The sequence below is a fragment of the Balaenoptera musculus genome, chromosome 7 (genome assembly GCF_009873245.2).
Source record: "Balaenoptera musculus isolate JJ_BM4_2016_0621 chromosome 7, mBalMus1.pri.v3, whole genome shotgun sequence".
In the NCBI taxonomy this organism is placed as follows: Eukaryota; Metazoa; Chordata; class Mammalia; order Artiodactyla; family Balaenopteridae; genus Balaenoptera; species Balaenoptera musculus.
In genome coordinates this window covers 75,137,706-75,155,590 of record NC_045791.1, presented here as the reverse complement: position 1 = coordinate 75,155,590, position 17,885 = coordinate 75,137,706, and the positions used below count along the sequence as shown (strand labels likewise).

The following is a 17,885-nucleotide window of genomic DNA, read 5'->3' as shown; positions in this document are numbered from 1 at the left end:
CCTGAGTACAGAGAGGTTGTGCAACATTTTTGAGGTTGGCCAGGGTAAAAAAGGCCAAATCAAGCTCAGTGTGATTTTTACTCCCCTTCCTGTATGTAAACGCTTTTTTCCCCAGTGTGATGGGCCCCTCTGCTTTACTGGTGGTGTTGAGTGGGTTATAATCCCAACTTGATTTATATGCTCTGTAATTTTTAAGGAAATCTCCCTGGATCCCTTATTTTTCCTACTGTAGGATGGATGGACTTAAATGCACTTGTCTATGAAAGTTTTTGAGCTTGTTACCTCAAAATCAACACTAATCACTATCTTTATTGAGCACTGGCCCTGTACAGGAGGCACTGCATATATGATGTCATTTCTTAAACACATCTTATAAAATGGCTACAATAGCCCTATTTTGTAGATGAGGAAACTATGGCTAAGATTTAATCCCAAGTCAATCTGATACCAAACATAGGAGGAATCTCCCTCCTATGGCAGAAAAAAAGAGGGAGATCTCAGGTATGTAAAGTCAACATTGCTTCCAGATTTCAAGCTAACCGATACTGTTGTTTCATCATTTCCTTTTACCTAATCTTTTGTGAATAACTAGTAGCAAAGTTGGCATGCCTGGGTTTCATTTTCCCTCAGACCAGCTCTCCTCTGGTGAAGGTGCTAATGAGTGCTCTTAAAAAGCAGAGAAATAGCCAAGGAGGATCTCAGGAAAGGAAGGTGTGACACAGGATGTGAATTTTCCAAAAACAATAATTGGTCCTTGAATAACTATATCATAGTCAATGCCTATGTGTTATTTTCATTTTGGAAAAGGTCAGATAATTAATTTTTCCACTTTCTGATTAAATATAGTTCTTCTTTCACAATGTTTAAGTATAAAGTTAATAAATAGCTACATATAGGGAGGGTATTACTGATACTTGGAATTTTATGCTTCTTCTGTTTTTAATAATCGGGAATATTATAGACACTCTGCAGCACGGTTTGTAGGAGACATTTTCAGACATGTAGTCTTGCATTAAAAAATGTTTATGAGGACTCAGTATATTTTGTACAGTTCTTAAGGGAAACAGATTTTGATTTTTATGATGATCATTGTCTTTCTATGATGGAGTGAACTTCTCCCCAAGTAGAATGATCTATATTCAGGAAGCACTCAATGGCATCCTTTCAGTGGATCACACAGCAGGAGCCACATGAGTAGAGCTAACAAGTTCTGTCCATTAAATCTAGTGACTCGAACAAATTTTTATTATCCTTTTGTAAAAATGTAAGCACTGCCTCACGCAAAAACCAGTTGTTACCTAATGAAGTGTTTCAACATGTTCATATACGTTGATGGTTTCATACGGCCAGATTATTGCTGCATCAGCTATTAGCTACTAATAACATGCTCCCATCCTGCTTTAATGACATTCTGTACTCAGAATACTTAAGTGTGGACAGATGTTTAGGAATATCATTTTTCCCTCTTGGCTATTGACTGACTCCCAACACCCACTCCTGATTAGAATGCAAGATGTTTTCTTTTAGACTTGGAGTCTTTAATTACCCAATCTAATCAGAAAAAGACAAGCAACACACCAAGAATTTGGAATGTAATGCAGGAGCATCTTCTTGGACTTCTTACCATGGACTGTATTTCCAGATGCTCAGTGACAGCATCTATCACTCTGTTTATCTTCCAAAGCCAAAGGGTTAGTAAAGAACACGCAGCTCTGACAAAGAGAAAGTGAAATGCACTCTACAGTGGTTTTAGCCAAAATCAAATTGATGGTTTCATTAGGAGATTTTGGAGGGGTGACCCACGACCTCATTGCAGGGCAGGATGGAGTGGATCCTCTAAACCAGCTGTGCTTTCTTCATAGAACCCCCGATGGGCTTTATTCCTAAACCAGTGGCATATCTGATGCCACTAGTAGCACTTTTTAAAAGTGCAGTTGAGGAAATAATTGAATTGGGTTTTTTTTTAAAATTAATTAATTAATTAATTTATTTTTATGGCTGTGTTGGGTCTTCGTTTCTGTGCGAGGGCTTTCTCTAGTTGCGGCGAGCGGGGGCCACTCTTCATCGCGGTGCGCAGGCCTCTCACTATCGTGGCCTCTCTTGTTGCGGAGCACAGGCTCCAGACGCGCAGGCTCAGTAGTTGTGGCTCATGGGCCCAGTTGCTCCGCTGCATGTGGGATCTTCCCAGACCAGGGCTCGAACCCGTGTCCCCTGCATTGGCAGGTGGATTCTCAACCACTGCACCACCAGGGAAGCCCCTTAAGTTCTTTTGTGTCTTGAATAAAGTGGATCCTCCAGCTACCTTATTACGCAACCTGAACATTTACTCTTTATCTCCCAGGTAACAAATTACCATCTTGCTCCCCCTAGTGGAATTGTAACTCTACTTCAAAGTTTGAGAACACTGTTATCAGTACATATTTGATTTATTAGCATCTTATTTTGGGGAATTGGATATTTTCCTAGTTTGTTCTCAAAGACTGAGAATAAAACAGAACAATATTGCATTGAGTGGGCTGATAGGGGATGTGGGTAGCAAAATTGGCTTTTTGCTGATAACATTTTCAGTTCCTAGTGTCAGCAAGGTTGGCTACTTCGTTCATAGTGGCTGCCAAATTCCAGCGGCTTCTGCTCTGCACTTCTGTCTTAGAGGGGTCAGATGTCATCAGCCTGGCAGACAGTCACCTCTAGAAGGCAGCTGTTAACACTCCTGGCAAAGATGGTAGAGTGCTGGGCGTTGGTGATATTGAAAGACAGGGACTGGTCCCATCTGAATGTTGACTCCCACTTGGGCCATTGGTCAAGTAGGCCCAGGAAGTATCCTTCTACCTTCTCGATCTACATGAGGGACTGTGCCAATATCCACAGCACATGGCAGTCATTTCCAGTGTACAGCTGCTAAACATGCTAAAAAAATTCCAGTAATTGAAGCTGAAATTACTGTACATCTCTTCTTAAGAATTTAAGTTTCTTTAGGGAATGATAACCAATGGTTTCACCGCATCAGAATCTCTTTTTCCTGCCACTATTTGTTTTTCACAACTTTGACCCTTGTAATAAATGTGTGTTTATTCAAATTTGCACACAAAGCACTCCTATTTTGTATATGCTAGTGTTGAAATGTGTGAAACTTCTAAAAAATTTTTGTACATGCCAAGGCTTAGGACTCTGTTCTTTTGCAAGTAAGGCCTTATCAAGGTCAAGGCAAAAGGTGTAAAAGATACAGTGATCGCCAAATTAATAGTCAACAGAATATAAGTACTTGGTACTTATGAGCAAGAATATTGTATTTAGAATATCCCCCCTTTCTTAAAATCATGTAATAGCGACAGTATTTAGAAATATTTTTCAAAATATTTATTCTCAGGGCAAGTGTTTACCTAGGGAAAAATAAAAGAGCAGGATCCGATTAAAATCCCAACAAAAGGGGATGCCAAAGTGTTCTATGGGCATGTTTTATTTGGGAGTGTGGAGAAAAAAAGAAACACCCGTACTGGTTTTTTTTTTTTTTTTAAATACCACTGGCTCAAGAGTTACAGAAATTTAGTTCAAGAACTACATCCATGCAGACACACGGCTTCCGTTCAAGCAAAGCGTGTACCTGTGAAGTTCTGGTTTGGAATCTCATAATGCCTGGATTAACAATTGTGAAGACAGTGATGTCACAGTGGCCGCACAGCCCGGCTGGGGTGGAGATGTCCATTTAGCAAGACTTCGGGCTTTGGGGAACCGGCAGTTTTCTATTCCACAGGGAGTATGAGGGATTCGTGCGTGAATCAGCATGTATCTCTGTGTATACACACATGAATGTAGATACAGATGTGTACATACATGTGCAAATGTAGGCATGTACGTGTGGGTATATTCATATATGTATGTGACTGCAGCTTTGGAAAAGTTACAGCAATGGCTCAGCTTCTTCCCAATGGATGCTAGGAATTCTGGGCGTTGACAGTGCTTCCCAAAGCAGCTTTTAGCTGAGGGAAGCTGGGAGGCATTGGGGAAGTGTGCATACCATTCTCTGCTGGGAATTCTCTGCACTGATGATACCCTTCCAACAGTCTAAGAGACCAGGACTGGGAAGTTCCACATACCACTCCCTGAAGAAGGACTGTGCTGGCATCTTTGTCTGGCAGCATTACAGCATGGCTCTCCTTGGGAACATTCCAGCCATAGCTTGGAACCCTTGTCTTTCTTGAGGGGTGTGAGGACTGAATATCTTCACGCATTCCTTAGACTCATGAGTGAAGAGAGGCTTTGCTTACCTAGCTCTGTTTCCTTAAAGTGACTAACTAGTGGTGCATTAAACTGGGATGGGTTTGTGTCTCAGAATCTTAACTTCTCAACTGTTGATTGACCACTGTTGACTCAACACTAAAATCTTGTCTGCCTCTGCTTGTCATTCCATTGTTATTGGGGTTTGTTATTTGCTTTCTCTTAAGGTTCAAAAAGGCGGAAAAGTATACACAGGCATTTGACCACAAGCAGAGCAGATAGAGAATTATGAAATAGATACACAAGATTCAATATTTTTGTTGAAATCCTGACTTTGTGTGACTGCCTGTTTTACATGAAATATGGTCCTTGCCATGGGGCAGATAGCTTGGAGACGTGGTTAGCAGGTAGTCAGCAAGTGTGGGAAGGATGTCCTTGTCTTGGGCAGAGTGCCAGCTGACACCAAACTAGTCAAACTTGCATTCTTTTCAATACTTCTTTCCTGCTACTTAATTGTTGGCAGTTTGAGAAACTATCTTTGAATCATACACCTTGGCAAGAAGGTAGGATTAAGAGAGTATTGGGGACAATAAAGAGATACAAATGTCCACTCACTGGAAACTTCGATGGCAGAGGGAAAACTGTGGACAAATTCCTGGCATATGGAAATATTTATCTGCAATTTAACATTTTTTATATAATGTTTCCTCAGGGAATCTTACTATATTCCTACTGACAATACTTATATTGGTCCCCCCAAATAACAAGGAACACCATCAAAACATGTAAGAGAGGCAACAGGAAGGTTAAAAAAGAGAAAAGAAAGTTTGTAGGGAAAATCAGGACTTGGAGTCTCACATGGATTGCACAGGGAGAGGGTGAGGCAGATAATGCTAACCTTGTCACCTTAGGCCAGTGCTCTCCAGTTCCCAAGAACTAAGTGGGTGTTTATTAAAAATCTAGATTTTCAGATCCCACCCCAGAATCTCCAGGGAAGGGATCTGGGAATACAGTTTTAACAAACATCTCAGGTGATTCTTACCATCAGACAAGTTTGAGAAACTGCCATCATCCTATTGCCTACTAGGACTAAAATATTTCCAAAAGTTGTAAGTAAGTGTGTGTGTGTGTTTGTGTGTGTGTGTGTGTGTGTGTGTGTGTTATTGCCAAGGTTTTTAAAGTTTGAAAAAAAAATAGTCAAATAGCCTGTATTGGCATCATAAACATTTCTTAGTGAAAACATCTGTTATTTGTGTAGGGTTGTAGAGTTACAGAGGGTTTTCCCGTATATTATCTCATTTGTTCCTAATACCAACCGTTTGAAGGGCTGGGCAGCGAAGATCATGTTCGGCCCCAGATTACACATGGGAAGTGGGCACCACATGTAGCTGGCAAGTGGCAGAACTGGCTTTGAACAGGATCCTTTACCATGTGGGCAAGCCCAACACCAACCTCTGAGCCCACGCCTTTTCCTCTTTTCCCCCCACACCCTGGTCACCAGGTTGATGGCAGCATTTGTAACATGGATTTGCATACCCACACCTTTGCACACCACGGTCCCTCTGCCTACATGTCCTTCCTTCCCTGTCTGCACACTCAAACCCATTCATTAAGGTGCCTTCCATGAAGCTTTTCTGGATACTCTTCTCACCCTACCACCCAAGCAGAGACAGTTTCTCTTTTGGCCGGGTTTCCATCAAGCTTTACAAATCCTTCTACCATATGTTGGGTCTTGTTTAATATAGGTGAGTTCAACGATACCTGCTCAGTAATGCCTCCCTTCTTGCTCCCCACCCCGCCATTGTACCACTTACTTTATTTTTTTAAATTTTTATTTATTTATTTATTTTTTTATTCTACTACAGATGACAAACAGTAATGTTAGCGTTGAATAACCGCTTACGTTAAGTAGATGGGAAGTAATCACCTCTAAAACACTCAGTGCTTGTTGGCTAAAGCTATGGGAAGCATTCAGGAATGATTTAAAGTGTTGTCCAAACATTGACAAAGAAGTGTTCAGGAGGCCAGAAACGTGGCCATTAACATCCTCTAGGAACAGAATTGTTTAAAGGGACCAGGGAACATTGCCTAATGAGAGATGGCGGAAGGACAGGGGACTCTATGCACAAAAGCATAGATTTGGTAGTTTCCTTGATAGGTAATTTAAGGGTCTTTCAAGAACATCTCCAACTAGGGGTGATTTTCATGTTATTCTCATAGCCCCAGCTTAGATGTGACTGTCTGTCATGGCTTTCAAATCATATTATAGTTAATTCTTTATGCAAATACACCCCCTACTAGACTTCGAGTGAGGGTGAGCCTGAGCCATATTCATCTTTGTCTGCCAATTGATAATTGTTGAATAAACTTTTTGGGGAACATATCTTCTAGCCATCTGCATCTGAATGCAATCCAATTATTTAATTATAGTTCTAATTCAAATTCTCCTGTGTTTACAGCCACCATTGGTCCAAGCAATCTTCAGCGGTGATCCAGAGGAGATACGGATGCTCATCTACAAAACAGAAGATGTGAATGCTCTGGTAGGAGATGCTCTGGCTTTGCCGGCTCAGATCCTCTTAACCTTTTCTGTGCCATGGACCTCTTTGGTGTCTGGTGAAAGCCCTGTCCTGCTTCTCAGAATTCTGTTTTTAAATGCACTAAATAAAATATATAGGGTTCAAATGGAAATCAATTATATTGAAATTCAGTTATCAAATCAAATTTTTCCTACAATAATATATGTGTTTATCAGTACATTTAAATGGCAAGATACAGTAGGAGATCAAATAGTGACCATAATTTAAAAATAGTGGTGAGCCTGATGAATATTTTGTGCTACCTGCTACCACTCTAATGTGGTATGAATGTGATTTCTGCTGACACTACTGAGGTTTGCTGCCCGCATTCATAATGCGAAGAAACGTGGAGTTTCCATTAGAAGTTAGTGAAAATAGAGACAGAAAATGTGTACCTCTAGAACCCTTGCCCTACAGCAGGGATGGACAAACTATGCTCTGTCACCTGTTTTCGTACAGACTACCAGCTAAGAATGGTTTTTATTTTTTAAATAGCCGAAAAAAGAATGAAAAAAGAATATTTTGTGACACAGGAAAACTCGATGAAATTCAAATTCTGATATCTACAAGTAAAGTTTGGTTGGAATACGGGCAGAGCAGCTTTCGTATTGCAGCAGCAGAGTTGAGTCGCTGTGACAGAGACAGTATGTGTCCTGAAAAGCCAAAAATATTCACTCTCTGGCCCTTTAGAGGGAAATTTTGCTGCCCTCTGCTCTGGAGGGTCCATGAACCTGGGATCAGTGGATGGACTTGGCATTCTGTGTGCACCCTGAAATCGTATGTAATATGTGTGTGCACTTGTGGACATATTTTTTTCTGTGAAAGGGTCAAGGCATTTCATCAAATTCTTAAACGGGTCTATGACCCCCCAAAGATTAAGAACCACTGGATCTGGAAGTTCTTGAAATAGAGAAACCTGCAATGAAGAAAGGTGAAAAGAGTTAGTCAATCATTTACCCTGTTAATAGTTTTCTAGACCTAGATTAAACAGGCAATTATGTACAGTACATGCTACTAATTTTCTTAATGTAACTCAATTACTTAAGTGCTCCAGTCCATCGGGGAGAGGAGTTTTCTTTGAAGTCTCTAGTGTTCGGCAGGCACAACAGAGTCAGACACGTCAGGGTAAGAAGAGCTTTGCCACCGGGAAATGAATTCTGTCTGAGGTTGCATCTCTATCCGGTCGGCTGAATGCTTTATTCAGAAGGCGAGTCATTGGTGCAGCCATTGTTCTGTGGCAGTGTAGGTTGCCGTGGCTTTTTGAAAAAGCTTTGGGCCGCTTCTCGCCAGCTGGCACTGAAAACAACGGAGCAATGTGCTGTGACATTTTTGCAAGGTAAGCACAGATGAGGACAGGGCCAGACTACTTGAGAAGGCAGTTGGGCCCTTGTGCAGGGCCTGCGGGGCCCTGTACTTCTGAGAGGAGGCGAGGCAAGGAAGCTGATCATCTATTGTTCTGACATCACCATAATTTGCCCAGCCTGTTTTGTGGCTTTTCCTGATGATCGTGAGCAAACAGGACTTTTGTTCAGTCACACATCCCAAGAAAGATTGTACTGTCCTCTGAATGGCCTTTATTTCTCCTTAGGAAAGTGACAAACGGCCGCTGGCTGGTAAAGATTAGGGGAGCTTAACTTGAGTTGTCACCTAACTGTGTGACTGAATTAGAGAGGTTTACTCCTGAACACGTAGATTCCTAAGTGTCTGATGGCTCAAACATAGGAGAAGGTTGATTCTCTTATGAACAGATTAGAGGGGTGGCTCTTTTCCACATAGAGTCCCAGGTATCAACATGTAGCTTCTAAGGTCACTCAAGGGGTTTGTCTCTAGTCCAACCAGAAGGGAAAAAAGAGTGTGGAGGCAAAGCATGGGAGGATTTTTATGGGTCCGCTTGGCAGTGACTTAATCACTTCCACCCACGTCCCACTGCCCAGAACTCAGTCACGTGCCAAACTTACCTACAAGGGAGGTTGGGAAATTAGTGTAGCTGTGGCCCCAAAGAGTCAGAGAACAGGGACTTGGGTGAACAATTAGCAATTTTGGCCACACCAATTTTTGGTCTTAGATAATTCTAGGGAATACCTCTTACTTGTCTGTACAGTGTCTTGTTCATTCGACAGTTATTTACTGAGTTCAGACCCTGTGTTAGGTGCTAGGGATACAGCAGTGAGAAGATAGCTCTTTCCCTCATGAGCTTACATCATGGCAGAGAAGGCAACAAATGAGAAATCACACCTTGGTGTATTTCTGAGGGAAAATCCAGGACACTATGTAGGGGCCTAATCATGAGGGACTAATGAGACTACTGAGGAAGTTGATTTGTATTTGTAGCCTGTTGGATGTGTGGCAGCAGAAAAAGGTGGGATAAAGGGAAGGAGAGGAATAAATGAATGAATGAGTGGTTGAATGAGTGAATGAACACGCACAAGGGGGGCCTGAGTTCCTTATGTTGATCGTGTGGCTTTTCTGGGTCCACAGCCCCTTTCCACCACTCTCACCTCTTAAGACTCCCTCTTCATGTCTCCCGTTCCCTTCTCTCAGGTGAGCGTAAAGATCATTTGCTCCCCTACTCTGTTATCAGGTGTGTTGGAGACACTGAGCTGTCCTCTTCATCTCATGATTTTCCTTTGCCAACACTCCGTAGGGATCAGTCACAGGGACTGTTTGTGGGAGGTGGATTAGGCAGTTTAGGGGAAGTGGTTGTTAATAAAGGGCATAGGGAGGTGGAAGATAAATAAGGATTAGAAATCTAAGCCTAGAGTTTCATTTTAGGATAGAAGAGAGGCTGCTCCAGTACATTTCAGTGTCAAGGAAGGGAAATAAATCGTGGAGGAGCCTCTTGTTAGTGGGAAGACAGTATTTGTCTTCCCTTCTCACCTTTTGCTTTTCTCTCTTTATCCCTATTTATTCACTTGATTCTTCCTTTCTGCCCTAGGTTCTGACTTTTTTGCCTTCTTTTTTCTTCCCCACCTTTCTGTATCTTTTGATGGGTTGCCTGTTCTTTGGTATAAATACCCTTTGATTAGCTGATCCTGATAGAGGAAGAGTCTCATCCAGCTTTGCCTCTCTGTGTTTTTCCAAACTTTACTTCCCAGTAGTAGTATTCATGGACCCTATGCATCAACCAAACCAAATTACTCAACCCACTGGTATTTTATTCTTTTCTCACTTCTCCACTGTTCCGATCCCAGCTCTCCTTCCAGGCCTACTACTTCCTCTGGTAAGTTGGCCTGATTCTCAACTTCCTTTCTGCTGCCTTCTGTGCCACCTCCCAACTCCCATAGCTCTTTACACCTCACTGATCACTTTACTTGAGTTATTTATGTCTGTGTTTTACTTTTGAGAAACTATGTGTTTGATGACATGATTGCTGTGTCATTCATTCTCATTTGCTCAGTGGCTCAGTCCAGTCCTTGCAACACTTGCTGAGTGAATGACTAAGCCTGCTTTATTACTTATGTTGAGCCAGTTTGTGGTTGCCTATTTTTCATTTCTGCCAACGAGGACAAGTTGCCAAATAGTTCTGGCTTAGTTAGTGGCCCTCAGTTCTCAGTTGTAAGATTGAAAGTTCTCTTCATAAGATTGAAAATCTGTAGATAGATTTGAGGAGCCACTGAAGGATCGGGAAGGGTACTCTGAGTCTTTTTTGTGGTTTCTCTGGCCGGTGGTGCCAGGGGCTGGAAAGGTGGGAAGACAGTTATATGTTCTGAGAAAGCCATTGAAGTTGACCCAGCTGTAGCTGATAATAGAAAGATTTAGAAGCCTCCATCAGACTAATTAAATTGAGGTGGAGCATGTGAAGTCTAAATGAATGCAGAGAGTCTGAAAGCCAAAATTTGAACTCAGTAAAGGCATTTTGGGGATTATGTCCTGACAACATGACATCAATAGACCATTTTACCACGCACCGCACTGAAACAAGGACAGAGACAAATCGGTGCCTGTCAATAGTGAGTGGTGAAGACAGGGAAGGAACCATGCCCAGTGAGGAATGGCTGAAGAAACTGGTGATGTTTTAGACTTGGGAAGGACAGGAGAACTGTCTGAAATAGTTCAAGCACTGTCAAGTTAAAGTGGAGCTCTTCTTATATGTCTCGTGGTTTTCAGCTGCAGAAAATAAGATTTCAGGTCAAAATATAAGAAATAACTTCATAGAACTGTCTAAAGAAGTAATGAGTTGACTTGACAAGTATTAAGTTCCCTGAAAGACCACTAGACTAGAGATTCTAAAGGTAGCTAGTAGTAGTAACAGACATTGCCCCACTCTCCTGTCTTGTGCCCTTGGCTGGCATTGCTAATGGTTCATGACCTCTTTTTCCCCTCTTAGTCTTAAAGGCCTAAATTCCTTCTCAGGACAGCACTATTAAATTGGAATTGGCCTATAAATTGAAATCTTCTTCCCATACCTGGACTAGGTGACGTTTACAGTCTCTTAAAACTGTGAAAAACTACAATTCTAAGATTTGTAAGTCCCACGCGATAGCAAACCCATGGAGTTTATTTCATTTTTAAAGTATCACTAACAGATAATGAACACACACACACATATACACACACACAAAATCATTGTCATACTAAATAAAATTCGCAATAATTCCTCAGTATCACCTAATATCCAGTGCATATTCAATTTTATTTTGTCCCAATAGTTTATCAGAAATGCCTTTTCACAGTTGGGTTGTCCCTGTGTTGATTATTTTAATGCATCTATTTTATACAAAAAAAAAAAAAAAGATTTTTCCAAGCAGTTAATGTTTATTATTTGCCATAATAGGATCTGGCCCAAGTATATTGGTGCATTTTGCTTACTCTCTTCAGTTCCAGGGTAGGAAGGGATGATGTGTGCATCTACTAGAATAAATCTTGAGATGAAAGCTAAGCTTATGTTAGCAAAGTACTTAAAGTGAAAAAAGGGAAGAAAAGCATTAAAGCTGTGGTTCTTGACTACGGACAGTAATTCAGGGGATGGTGGCCTGCTAGTCTCAAGATCCAAGTGAGAAAAAAGAAACTGTATCAACATTGTATGATGAGGGGATTTTTTTCAATAAATAAGACAAATTATCAATAGTAAGTTTATAATTTGTTCTCGTGTGTGTTACTATACGTACAAAAAATACACCATACATAGTTACAAAAAAATTTTTTTATGATTAGAACTTTTAAGATCTACTTTCTTAGCAACTTTCAAATGTGCAATACAGTATTATTAACTATGGTTACCATGCTGTACATTACATCCACATGACTTATTTATTTTATAACTGGAAATTTGCGTTATTTCTTTTAAAAATAGAATATATTTTTTGAATCCATCCAGAAAGCTGCAATCTGACTCTACCTAAAGAACTTTGAGTGATAAATTTAATGTCCTCTCTAAACTTTTCTCAGCTTCATTCTATCATGTCATGAGAACATGAGAAATACAAACTGTAGAGCACGGGCTTTTAAACTTCTAGATTTTTGTGTATTTTCCCTCACCTACATATATCTTACTTGATTTTTTCTTTTTTAATGAGGAATTTGATATGGGGGATAAAGACTTGAGGTGTTTTGTTAGCTTAGAGACCTGTACACCCTCTAAATTAGACCTAAATCAGAAACTGCTGGGAGCAAGGAGGCTGCAAGCAAGGGTAGGGGGACAACCCCCAAAGCAAAGTTCCATAAATACAGAAGCACACTGTCACTGGGGGTGATGACCCTCTCAACTCTCACTGAATGTTCCTGCACAAGAATGCAGGCGCAGCGTGGCCCAGACTTAAGTTTTTAAGAGAAAATACAGGAAGTCTCTAAATTGTTAAATGTTGGTTCCAAAAAAATGATCCAACATCATTCAGGCCAAAGAAAACACATCTGTGGGCCAAATCCAGCTTGCCGGCCACCGTTTTGCTAACTGTGGATGAGATTGGCAAATATTTAACAGTTAAGGTTTCTCTGGCCACCTGCATCTGGAAATCTAAAGCATGGTCCTGAAGCAGAGGGTCCGGGGTTCTGGGGAGAGCAGTGACCCGTGTTCTGCAAGCATGGACAGCACTTCTGGCTCCCTGGCCCATGGGTAGGCTGGCAGCCCCTTCACAGCTCTGGAAGGGGTGCTTTTTGTCTTGAGGGTAGGTGCCCATCTCTCAGCGTATGCCAGGCAATACTGTCACCCTGCTCCTTGTTGGACCACTGCCCAGGATGTGGGGCTGTGGTTTGGAAGCCATGACCTATGTCCTGTAGAGAATGATTCATGAACTCCAGACGGCTCTGAGCAAGCTGCAGTGATGTGGCTTCAGGGCATTTACGATGTGTGAAGGCAGGTCTGGTTAGCATCATTCCTAATTGCCCTCCGGGGCGCTTAGCAGCTGAGGCCCCATTTCTCCAGCACTGGCCTTGGAGGCCAGAAAGCCATCCTCCATGAAAGAGAAATCTTATAAGGGTATTTGACGTGCACCCTCCAGATAGTAGAGATGGGTATTTTGGAGCTATGGAAAAATTCCAAGTATAATGGCATTAGTATTATTTTACAGTTGCTAGACATTTTTACAGCACAAAAAAGTCTTGAATTAAAAGATGTACTTTGTAAATAGCTTGAAAATGTGAACATCTCTAGGATAAAGGGTTATGGTTTTCCACGTTAGCTGTTAAGTTTGGGGGAAGGATGAAAATGTGAATAAATGAGCTACATCATTCTCAGATGGAAAGAAGACTCACTTGTTAGAAATTAATGTATAAATTCAGTGCATTTGATTTTGGTGGTAAGACTTGGATTGAGGAAACTTGACAAGATCATTCTAAACTTTATCCAGAGGAATAAATATATGAGGAAACTCTTGAAAAAGAAAATCGGTGAGGAGAGAATTTCACCAAATATAGTAAAACAAATTACAAAAGTATAGAAATTAAAACAATGTGTTACTGGAATAGGAATAGACAATCAAATCAGTGAAACAGATATAGTGAGTCCAGAATTAGACTCAAGTGTTATGGTCATTTGGTATAAAATAAAGGAAGCATTTGAAACTACTAGAATGAGATGGATTATTTAATAAATGGTGTTGAGACAACTGGCTGGTAAAAAGCTGAATCCTTCCCTAATTTCTTATACCAAGATAAATTCTAGAGGTAGAAAATAAAAAGATGAAAGTAATGGAATACAAGGGAGGAAATACTTTTTTTTTGGAGGAACAAGAGCCCAGTTTTTTTATTTGATCATTTCTTGCATTTGAAGTACTCCTCGATGACATCCTTGGCCTGAGACTCTGCCATAGTCCTTGACCACCACACAGCTGCAGCCAACCACTTTACAGGGTTTTCCCTCTCTGTCAGTTTTACAGAGGCCTACCCATTCCCCTAGTTTCTTGTTGTCACCAACCTTAATCAGGTTGATCTGGTGCTCAGCACAAAGGGCCTCCACCAACTTGACCTACATAGGCTCGTCACAGTTGGATGCAAGCACGCAGAGATGGGCTTGGCGCTTGTCTAAGGCTTTGGCGGCTTCGCGAATTCCACGTGCTAGGCCATCGTGGATGAGGGCGGTCTTCAGCACCTCTTGCAGAGCAGTATTAACGTCCATTACACCTCCAGCAGCAATGCCTTCCTCGGCCATGGCGGTGGGTTACGGGTGGAGCCGAATCTTGAGTGCACCCAGGCCTCCGCCTCCGCGCGGCTCCGCGGCGGCGGCAGGGAAAGAGGGGAAATACTTTTTAAATTCTGGTGTGAGGGAGGACTTTCTAAGCATAATAGCAAAGATAAACATCATAATGGAAAAGATACCTTTGAATATATAAAAACTGTAAACTTCTGTATATTAAATCTCCGTAAACAAGGTTAAAAGATAAACTAAAGGTATGTACAATATATGTGGAAAGTGTTAATGTTCCTCATATATATAAAGAACTCTTGCAAATTATTTAGGAAAAGATAAACACCCAAATAGAGAAATGGGCAAAGAATATGCAGAGGCCACTCACCAAAGAAACTGTATATAGCCAACACGTATATGAAAGGGTGTCCAGTCTCAATTTCACCTGAGATCTAAGAATTCATATGACAGCCATACGGTGCCATTATTTACTTGTCAAATCAGCAAAGATGAAAATAAGATCTCAAGGAGGGTGTAGACAAAGGGACACTTTGATGCCTTTTTGGGGAAAGTGTGATTTGTACTAGCCTTTGGAGGGCAGTTTGACATCTGTATCAACATTCAACAGAGTATATCCTTTGACAGAACAGTACCACGCTGGGGAATTTACCCTAAGGGAAATCACTGGACAACTATATATACAAAAAATGCTTGTTGTTCTGTGGTTTATAATAACAGGAGATTAGAAATTACCAGTAGTTTATTTCTGAAATATGTTACAGTATATCCATATGTGGTAATATCATACCATCTTTTAAAGGGGTGATTTGTATCAATTTTTACCTATTACATATATTTATTGATGGGTGAGATCTTCAAGGTCTATTTTTTTTTTTTTTTTGCTGTATTGGGTCTTCGTTGCTGTACACGGGCTTTTCTCTAATTGCAGCGAGCGGGGGCTACTCTTCGTTGCAGTGTGCAGGCTTCTCATTGCGCTGGCTTCTCTTGTTGTGGAGCACGGGCTCTAGGTGCATGGGCTTCAGTAGTTGTGGCACGCAGGCTCAGTAGTTGTGGCGCACGGGCTTAGTTGCTCCGCGGCATGTGGGATCTTCCCGGACCAGGGATCGAACCCGTGTCCCCTGTGTTGGCAGGCGGATTCTTAACCACTGCGCCACCAGGGAAGTCCCTCAAGATATATTTTTGAGTGAAACAGCCAGTTGCTAAACAGCATATGTCATGTGTGCATATAAGATTAAGAAGAGGTCCAAAAGGTTAATTATGGTTGAACCTGGGTAGTAGGATTTCCGCTGTTTTCTTTATTCCTTTGTGTGCTATTAAGATTTTTTACACTGACCAAGTATTGTGTTGATAAATGATAAAGACTAATACATTTATATCAAGAAGCCACATGCACAAGAAAGCCAACAAACCAGGTTCCAAAGTGGTTCATATTTAGTATAAGGATATGACTGCTAAAATGCACTTGTTATATTTGTTTGAATAAGTATAGCGCATACTTCAATGGTGTGGTACTTACTACCCATAGTGATAAGCAGAGAGGTGCTCCCGCCTTTTATTACGTGACAGGGGCCTTTCTCGTGGTGGTGGGAGATGTTGGCATCTCAGTAGAGTCCTTTTCTTCTACCATCATGCTTCCTTCTTTGGAGGAATTTCAGGGGGGACCCCATTCATTGGCATTTAAGACTGGAAATGTGTATGACTGAGATTCTGGAGGGCAGTATCATATAATTTCATGTCTTTTTACTTAGGTTTATGAACCACATGTCATATCATAAATTATGGAAAAATAATTTTTGATTGCTAGTTTCGATTAGGGTAAAAATCAAGTGAAAGTTTCCAGGTACTTTTTGGGCTTCTTTATTTTCTAATTTCTTTTATAATGAGAATATACTCATAATCAGAAAAAAAAAATTTAAAGCTTTGTTGAAAAGAGCTAACTCATATTTAAAATGAATTGGGCAGAGATAACCACATGCCCAGATCGTTCTTAAGAGATATGCGCAAATTAAAAGGATATAACATATATTTTAGATCAATTAGTTGTGTCAGCTGTGATTTTTACCAAGGAAATATTGCTTTTGGTTTCAAATGTTAAATAACTATATAATTATGACAGCCAGAGGACTTTCCATTTGTAGTTTTATAGATGTATTATCATTGCAACTGACTTGAAAAGAAAAGAAATGCAAAGAGCTTAAATGTGTGTTTTATTTAATTAGGGTAGAAGCCTGTGGGGCTGGGTGGGATTTTTTCCCCCAGGAGGTTGCATAGCTGGTTGTAGTCAAGTCAGTTGCCAACTTTCTGCTTAAAGAGATGTTCCTGGCAGTCAGTCTAGGGCAGCTGTGGGTTTCTTGCTATGTACTTTCCGAAGTCACCCTGAATGTAACACAGGCCACATTCTCCTTCTCCTTCAGCCCCTTCCTAAACTCCTTCCTGGCTTTCCTTCTCCAACATGCACCTGATCAGAATTTTTGATGTAACACCTTCACAACCAACCCTTATATGTCCCTGCTTGATATACTTTATTTGTTGGTACATAATCCCTATCAGTCACACCAAAAGGCAACTGTGGTGTAGGGAAAAGAGTACTAAGTTTAGCTCAGAGGCAGAAGCCTTGGGTTCTGTGTGTTTTTGAGTCAATTAATCTACTCTGGGCTCAGTTCCCTGTCTATAAAATGAGTATGATAACAAACTTTGTATAAGGTTTTGGTTGGAGAGATGCTATGTGTATATCTGTTAGGATTAGATTTGGCTGCATTCGAGAGAAAATGGATAATAGTAAAATGGTAGCTTGTAGTAAAATAAAAGCTTATTTCACTAAAATATAGTGGTTTTGAATAAAATAGAAGTTTATTTATTTCCTGTGTGCAAGTACAGAGATAGACTGTCCCAAGACTAGCGTGGTACAGGCATGCCTCAGAGGTACTGCGGGTTTGGTTTCAGATCACTGCAATAAAGCAAGTATCACAATAAAGCAAATCACATAAATTTTTTGGTTTCCCAGTGCATATAAAAGTTATGTTTCCATTATAATGTAGTCTATTAAGTGTGCAATAGCATTACATCTAAAAAGCAATGTGCATACCTTAGTAAAAAATACTTTATTGCTAAAAAGTGCTTAACCATCATCTGAGCCTTCAGCGAGTCATAATCTTTTTGCAGTAGTAACATCAAAGATCACTGATCACAGATCACCGTTACAAATATAATGATAATGGCAAACTTCAAAATATTGCAAGAATTGCCAAAATGTGACACAGAGACATGAAGTGGGCAAATGCTGCTGGAAAACTGGCACCAATAGACCTGCTCAACTCAAAGTTGCCACAAACCTTCAATTTGTAAAAAAAAAACAAAAAACAAAAAAAACTCAGTATCTGAAAAATGCAATAAAGCAAAGCACAATAAAACAAGGTTTGCCTGTACTCAATGATGGTAGGAGCTAGTCTTTGTCTCCTTTTGTGCTGCCGTCCTTGGTAGGTGGCTTCCATCTCATTGTCCAAAATGTC

The 17,885-nt window shown here is 40.7% G+C and overlaps 1 protein-coding gene and 1 pseudogene across 2 annotated transcripts in view; one reads left to right on the top strand and one right to left on the bottom strand.

The window, feature by feature from the left end:
- ANKRD44 (ankyrin repeat domain 44) overlaps positions 1 to 17,885 on the top strand; it is a 325,239-nt gene that overhangs the window by 114,942 nt on the left and 192,412 nt on the right. The window contains 1 exon segment of the mRNA XM_036857992.1: positions 6,675 to 6,758. Coding sequence (XP_036713887.1) covers positions 6,675 to 6,758 — 84 coding nt within the window.
- Positions 13,943 to 14,461, bottom strand: LOC118898073 (annotated as a pseudogene). Its single transcript, XR_005020615.1, has one exon. The product of XR_005020615.1 is annotated as a 40S ribosomal protein S12-like (transcript).